Raw genomic sequence first — 8,370 nt, forward strand, 5'->3', positions numbered from 1 at the left:
CGGGGGAGGCGCTCAGTCGGCTGTCGTCGGAATCACTCTGCATAGTTGCATCTAGGAGACTGATTGAAACATATTTTATTCAATTAAGAAACGGATTGGGCACAAGTTATCCAACTTAAATAAGCCCTCTCCACATAGTTACAAGTGTATATTACAAAAAAGTTCAACAAGAGGCAGACAAAGGGTATAGATATGTACAGACAGAGTTATTTAAATCGTTTAGTGTTATGGATGTAGATATGTACACTTTTAAAAACATTCTGATTTTCGCTAAGCGAGAGACCTGCATTGCCATTTAAGATGAGATTAATATCAATCTAGGAGACATGCTGGGATAGTTCCCAAGTAATGTATGGTTGTCTTTAGATGCGTTTATAAGTTATTGGGATGGTTCAGATGTTCAGGGGGCGGTGGGGTAGCCTAGTGGTTAAAGCGTTCCCCGGATTCGATTCCCCACATGGGTACAATGTGTGATGTCCATTTCTGGTGTCCCCCGCCGTGATATTACTGGACTATTGTTAAAAGCGGCGTAAAACCTCACTCACTCACTCACTTGAAAAGCATGACCCTCGTTCAAAGTAAACTAATCATGCTATTCTGTGTTCTACCGTGTTGGATGTAGCACATTTCTCCGATATTAAGCTGACACTCCTTAATTCATCTAAACACATGAACTCCCTTTTGATAATTTCATTTGGTTCTTTTAGGACGTTGCATAATAAATCGGCTCTTGTTTCCATCGTTTGTCTCACCCAGCTGTGTGTTTAACACTTATTATTACATCATGTTAAGGGATGGTATTATCGTCTATTGCTAATCGCCTGAAATTGAAATGTTTAAAAATCTCAGTATTTAACGGTATTCATAACCTGAATTTGAGGGGATTTCTTGCATTTGTTTCAAAAAGTCCGTGATGGCAGCCGGCTGTGAAGAGGAGGCGAGGTGACCTTGGAGGCCAAGTCTAGCTCTTAATGTCTCGGGGTAGTATTTGACGGGCTTTGCGATTGTTTGAGTTGAGCATGGCCAAGTTTGATCAAACATGCAATTCTTGATCTGGCTAAGTCTGAATTCGGAGGCTGGTCAATCTACAACTGGTCCTCACAACTGTTCCTTGTGCTCTCCCATTGTTTGTGTACAGGAAGTTGACGCTTTAGAGCAAACTCGAGATATGGATCTTTCACAAACACCCAACAGACTCAGATTAGAGTCAGGACCCAGGCCGCGTTAAAACGTTTCGTGGTCTTCATTTTTGTTGGTCATTGCCATCACTTTCACTGTCTCTACATGGCTAGGTGGCTGTTTACATGCTGTAGGCTGATAGTATCGCCCAACGTTCATTTTCGTCTACCCAGAGTAAAATGTCTTGAATGAAGGTGTTATATTTATGCTAGTAGACTAACGCTTAGTCTCTGAAAATATGTAACCCTTATGAGAAACAGAACTCGATTATATTTGAAAAGGAGCCCCGGGTAGATGGGAGGTTTGAACCTAAGGAAATCTAGACTGGCTTCGTTTAGAGCGTTTGCATAACACAGTGCTGGATTAAAGGGAAAATACTATGGTTCAGGGTCCGTGAGATAGCCTATATAACGCAAAAGAACACATAGTTGTAACATGGCTGTAACCTTGTGATACAGGTCACCTCGACCCGTTATTCTGTGCGATGATGGAATACAACTGAAATGTTCTTGATGATTTAGAACTGATTATAACGATAGTGACATTCAGAATCAGGACGTCATATTTGTGAATTAATTTTTTTTTTACACAACAGCTTTATTTTAGTTGACATGTGAACAGCAAAATATGACGATTCGTCATGTAATTTTATGGAAGCTTTGACGAGCGGCGAATTTATTATCCGTTGTAGCCTACTTGTGGAACATTCCATTCCCACATACTATTTCCTTAACGACATGTTCAGACCTCGGTCTCCAAGAGGACCAGTCCGTGGAGTATGGTGTCAGACAGTGCCAGGAAATGGCCAGCATCCTACACAGACTCATTAACGATGGTAAGTATAATAATTAGTTGTGTTGTTAGTACATGAGTGTCGTAACAACACGACACGTTTTTTGTTTTTATTGCACCAAATAAAATTAATTCAAAGAACGTGGAAAAATAGGTGTTCTGGGGGATGTTCCAACTTGGAAAAGAATCCCGCTATAACTCCTGTGACATCTTTGCGCATGCGCAAGACCTTGTGACCTTGAACGTAAGTCACGTTGGGGCAACTGGTGTTGAAGGTGTACATTTGTTCGGGCTGCGCGTGTGTTTGCCGATGGAGTAGTCACAGGGGGGGGGAATTCAGGGAGTCTTAGTCAAATATTTATTTCTGCCGCAATCCCTTGCTCCCATCTTCTTAGCTTGTCGTCTGCTTTAACCTCCCGACCCCATTCGGTTGACCCCTGCAGCTCGACATCAGTTGTCATGGTAACGCGGCAGAGCTGTTACCACGGAAAAGCAATAACTTTTGAATTTGAATACCTATAAATTCACTCTGCAGCTTTAAAATCTCTCTACTCGACGACTTTGGAATTACTGTTCATGTGCCCAATCCTACTGGACGCGCATAACGGGGGCCAGTGGGTACCATTAAAAGATTATCATTTATGAACAAGCTTAAACGCTATATAATATATGGATTTGAAAAGACCGATTGATTTCAGATTGACAATTTCAATCTATGCAATATATTAAATAATAAATACTACAGCAATATCTTTGTTGACTTTTCAATGCGACGTGGAAAGACAGCGTGGGTTGTAAACTTGATATCTTTGGGACAAAAACATATGTTGTCAGGGAAATATTGTCTAGGTGACAGTGACTACATCTATCATGTTGCCATATAAAACTTGCTTATCTATTAATATTCAAAAACAAGATGGCGCTGCGCGTATTGATCTCATTGCGAGCTGATAGTTGAGCACCAGATGTCGCTGCGCTGTCCGAGCTGGCGAGGTTCCAGTCGGTTGGCACAGATGTGGAACCGACTGAGTTTGTCCCGACCTTATTCACTGCTCCCTCTCTGACAATTCTCCATAATATACTCATGATTTGGAATCGATCACGTGACTACTAACCCGCCAGCTGTTGTAGAGTTGATAATCGACTCCTTCCTGAATACGAGAATGCGCATAATTTGTTTATCATATATGTGGCCACGTGTTTCGACCTTTTGGAGAAGTGCATAATGTCAGGATACATTTTCATGAAGTTACCATAGTAACGGAATAATAACCGTATTTATTCTGTTATGATGTGTGTGTATTTAATGCAATATGTTTTTTTCATTTCGAGGGTTGTTACGGAGGTCAGTGCAGTTCATTGTCGTTTACGATCTACGAGAATTCGCGAGTGTTGACGAGAGTATGGTATCGCGTTACTTTACTAGACGACTATCACGTCATTGAACTGTAGAATTGTTGGTGTAATTACCTGATACAATCACAGCCTTCGACGGCTTAAAACTCCACATCAACAGAAGACTGACATACGTAGTGACACGTAGGCGTCTGTGTATACGTCCATGTTTAGAAGATGAACTGTGATATGACGCTTCACCTTGACGCCATAGAAGTAGTCTTCGGTAACCCATGATTGTCGTAAGAGGCGACTAACGGGATCGGGTGGTCAGGCTCTGACTCGGTTGACACATGTCATCGTATACCAATTGCGTACTCATACTGTTGATCACTGGATTGTCTGGTCCAGACTCGATTATTTACAGACAGCTGCCATATAGCTGGAATGTTGCTGAGTGCGGCGTAAAAGTAAACTCACTCACTGTTAGGGTTCTGTCGCACTAACTATATGAAGATATTCAGGTCATTCTGAGAAGCAACATATCATGACTCACCACCGACATGCTTCACTGAGGGGGTTTAATCCTGTGCTTCCTCAAGCGTCTGCCGTCGCACGATCTTGCTTGGTTTGCGCATGCCTGTGTGTGTAAGACTTCCGGTTGTGTCACTGGGGTTTCAGGTCACGGTTTCGGCGTTAAAGTGCCACATGCCATGTTGTCCCTCTAGATTTGTGTCGACGCCCGGTAGCGTAATCGCCGTCAACACTCGCCATATCTCGTAACCTTTCAGGGTGTACATTTAATTGGTAGCAAATGACAAGCGCTAATTCGTGCGGCTCCATGCAGGTGTGGGTAAATATGAGTGTTATCTCCCACTTAAAGTCAACAAGCATTTACCCCGTCCCTTCCCAGCCGAGACCTACATCGTCCCTGCCGCTAACCCAACATCACACCTTCCGAGCGAGGTGGTCGCACACCCTTCCGCGTCTCGTCGTTCACCTGGGAGTCAAGAGCGTTTAGGCACACCTGGGAAGTGCAGTAGCGGTGCAGTAGCGGTGCAGTCGGTGCGGCAACCGCGTACTCGCTCACACAGGGAATGCTCCTGCAGAGCATCGTGTTTCCCGACATTGCATTTCAACCGCCATTTTACCCACCTGACAAAAACCGTTAGTTCTGCTTGATGATTCCGTCATCCGGGTATTCGCAGATAATGACCGCCTGGGTGTGCCAGTAGCCTCCCTAGGATTGACAGGATTTGTGGAGAAAGGGCAGAGTAATGGATGAATGACATATTTGGGCTATTATCCTAATTCAGTGTTCAAAACATTCCGAAAAGCACATTAACCCACATTATCCGAAAGCTAAACGAAGGAATATGTACAACTGAAACCACGTTAAAGGATGCCAGGTTGGAAGGCTGATGATCAACCATCCATGATTAACTACAATCATATTAAAAAACATTAGTTCAGTATGTTGTTTAACATATTATCACTTACACATACTCCCTAAATCTTGTTTGTCGAGCCCTGTATATTGTATACTGACCCGAAAAGGTTAGAGAATCATATATATTTCAGGGAATGTATTTTTTAAATTGTTGCGAGGTCTTCACTGTTAACTCGAAATATTTCCCCAAATATATAGGAAATTTCCCCAAATATTTACGTTTCCTAACTTTTTGGATTAGTATATATGAATCAAATTTTGTTTGAAGTTAATTCCTACGATTTGAAGCTACTACTGTGGTCCCAAACCGGAACTAACAAGCTATGAATTCAACGGGCTACTGGTATCGATAGCAAATAGATCTAACGACAACCGTCTTTGCACAACGACTGTTTATAAAGATACTCCTGCCTGCAAGGTGGAAAAGGGGTTGCATTCAGTGAGTTTACTTCTAACACACGTATCCTATTGCTAACTCGAGCAGGACATTCTCATCTGAAACAGGATATTGTTAATTTTGTGAGAAGAACGGCTAATGGAGTCACTGAGGGGGGATCTATTGAACTGACAAGTGGTGACAGGTCGCTCGATGTATTGGTCGATTACTTTGTTACAGTATATATTACCTGCGTTGATGTTGAATAACAGTGCGACTAGTGATATGTGTTCCATGAGTTCTAATGACGTCATTCCCTTGTAGGTCACGTGCTAGTGGAGCCAGAAATTATCAGTGAGCGTCTGGAACCGGGGATATGGTAAGCGTAACTTTCATACGTGTTCATTAATTTCTTTAAGTCAGTATTAAATACTAATTGACGCATACTTGTCTTGACGTATAACGTTCAATATCCGGGCTCTCAAGAAGCGGTGGTTTTCCATAGATCAGCTTCCGGTATTTGCCGCGAGACACTTGTGGCTATTTAATTGTCTCTGTCAGAGCGCGCGCTCCCGTTTCCAGGAGACAAGGCATCGGAAATTCTACCAGAATTAATAAAAGATGGAATTAGCGATAAGGCGCAATAGAATTACCATTGTTTGCTAAAGTAACGACATTCTTCTTTTTCCTGAATGACAATATTAAAACCAGTCCACTCATGGCGTTGTTCGACGTCTTATCAAGTTGGATTCTCGCATCACTTGTCTTTCTGTCCACAGCAGCAAGACCGACATCGTCGACGACAATACGGTTGTCAGGGCACGTGGGTTGCCATGGCAGTCGTCAGACCAGGATATCGCACGTTTCTTCAAGGGCTTGAATATAGCAAAGTAAGTTTTCGAACACGAAGCGATATTTCTATTAAACAGGACTTCCGTTATCAGTATGGCAAGGATGATTTTCGGCGCCTTTTGAATGGAAAATATTTTTAATCTGACAAATGAAGTTGCTGATACGCTAGCTGTATCTGGTCCCTTCGACATTTAAAAAGTGCGGATGATACAGAGAGAGATAAATAACACCTGGTGAGTGTTTCAGGAACATGAGGGGTGGTGGAGTGGCCTAGCGTTTGAAGCGTTCGTTTGCCGCGCTGTATACCCGGGTTCAGCTCCCCATATGGGTACTGTGTTGGGTCGTGATATTGCGCCGCCATATGGCTGGAATAGTGCTGAGTGCGGCGTAAAACTGAACTAAAACTCGTGATATTGCTGGAGTAATGCTAAATTACAGCGCCGTAAAAATTCAACACAACGAGGGTTTCAATTTCCCACATGGGTACAGTATATGAAGGTCGTTTCTAGTCTCAGACTGTGATACTCCTGGAATATTTCTAGAATATTGCTAAAAGCAGCATGAAAACGAAACCAAACTCCCAGTCACAAACATAAAGGTAAAAGGGGAAAGTATCTAACAGCTCGTACAGTGTTCGTATAAGCACGTAGGAGTAAATGTCTTCATTGTCGCTGTGGTAGTGGTGGGCAATGTTAAACAGTGAGCGACAATAGCAACAGTGTGAGGAGATTTAGTCAGCCTCTACACAGATACTGTGTATTTACAGGGGAGGTGTGGCGCTGTGCTTGAGCCCTCAGGGACGACGGAATGGTGAAGCCCTCGTGAGGTTTGATGGGGAAGTTCACCGTGATTTAGCGCTCAAGCGTCACAAACATCACATAGGGCAGCGTTACATCGAGGTGTACAAGGCTACTGGCAAAGACTTCGTCAACGTGGCAGGAGGTAAGATCCTTTGTGTTTCACGAGTTACCTCCCCTGTCGAGTTTTAAAGATGATTGATTCGCTGGGTTATTTTGGATTATTCGTATAACATTCTCACTTATAAGGTTTACATAACAGCTGTATGTGGCAATTACTGGTTACAATAATGAAACAGAAATTGTTTTAATATCATCCAATATAAGTGAATATCCGGATTAGAACTGATCTTCAGCCATTCATGCTTCTTAGGACACCATTACAGGGATCCAGTGGTCTGGCTCGCTGACTTGGTTTACCCATGTCGTTTCCGATTCACGTAGATGGATGCTCATTTTGTCAATCACTGGGTTGTCTAGTCCAGACTCGATTATTTACCTCAGACATTTGGCAGGGATATTGCTGATTGCGACGTTCAGGAAACAAAGAAACAATAGGCTCTATGGAATCCATCCAAATGTCTGTGGTGAAACCTTTGACAGTATAATACAGGAAAAATTGTAAAAGATCTGATTACCAAACCAATACTCCAATGGAGGTTTTAAAAAATACTTTGTCAGTTGAGTTATTTCTTCTACAGGGAGTAATTCAGAGGCACAAGCTTTTCTTTCACGGGGAGGACAAGTCATCATACGCATGCGCGGACTTCCGTTCACGGCGACTTCTCAACAAGTGGTGAGTACCAACACTTTGGATTTGTTTGCGGTGTAGACAGATGGAATAGTTATTTGTGAAACAGACTTTCAGATGCACACATGAAGACACATTACAGTGTTCACGTATAAACTGTAGTCATGGTGACTGGGATGGTGTCAACAGAGTACAGGCTGCACGCCACATCATTCTGTCTGTGTTATTTTCAGCAGTGCTGTGTATGATCACGTGACCTATGGGCTCCCCCTGGAGGTAAGTTTTGGGAAGGGCTAGTAACAGACCTGGCGTGTGGTGATTCTTGTTTGGTGGGTCGCATCCACGGTGTTAATGGTCCAGTCGAATTGCAGGTGTTTTGGATTTGGACGGTGCGGGGTGGTTGCTGGCTATTTTCAATTACCTCTTTCACTTCCGACGTCCATTTCTCACTGGTGGTGCCTTTCGGGCGTGGATGTGGGCGTGTCTACACTAGTAGTGGGCGGGGTCGGGTGGGGGTGCTGCATGTCGGTGTACTGTCCATGTCATCTACTAGCCATGCTATTTCCTGTGTTTGCGCTTGCAGCTGGAGTTCTTCGCGAGAGAGCCGAATCCATGTCAAGTTTTGGACGGAGAGGACGGCATCCTGTTCGTCCACTACCCTGACGGGCGCTCTACCGGAGATGCCTTTGTTCTGTTTACGTCCGAGGACGAGTCTAACAAAGCCCTGAAGAAGCACCGAGAGATCATGGGCACTCGATACATCGAGCTGTTTAAGAGCACAACAGCGGAAGTCCAGCAGGTAGCTCTCCTGCTTAAGAGACCCAAAGTTGCTTCACTT

The 8,370-nt window shown here is 43.5% G+C and overlaps 1 protein-coding gene across 2 annotated transcripts in view; it reads left to right on the forward strand.

The window, feature by feature from the left end:
• The window catches only part of LOC124278345 (RNA-binding protein fusilli-like), a 30,099-nt gene that overhangs the window by 14,376 nt on the left and 7,353 nt on the right, over positions 1–8,370 (forward strand). For both annotated transcript variants that reach the window (XM_046714067.1, XM_046714068.1), the window contains exons 4-9: positions 1,925–2,014; positions 5,457–5,511; positions 5,912–6,022; positions 6,751–6,926; positions 7,483–7,577; positions 8,116–8,331. In XM_046714067.1, coding sequence (XP_046570023.1) covers positions 1,925–2,014; positions 5,457–5,511; positions 5,912–6,022; positions 6,751–6,926; positions 7,483–7,577; positions 8,116–8,331 — 743 coding nt within the window. The remainder of the gene's footprint in view (positions 1–1,924; positions 2,015–5,456; positions 5,512–5,911; positions 6,023–6,750; positions 6,927–7,482; positions 7,578–8,115; positions 8,332–8,370) is intronic.

Source organism: Haliotis rubra, unplaced genomic scaffold, assembly GCF_003918875.1.
Source record: "Haliotis rubra isolate DU_JTF1 unplaced genomic scaffold, ASM391887v1 Scf235, whole genome shotgun sequence".
Classification (NCBI taxonomy): domain Eukaryota; kingdom Metazoa; phylum Mollusca; class Gastropoda; order Lepetellida; family Haliotidae; genus Haliotis; species Haliotis rubra.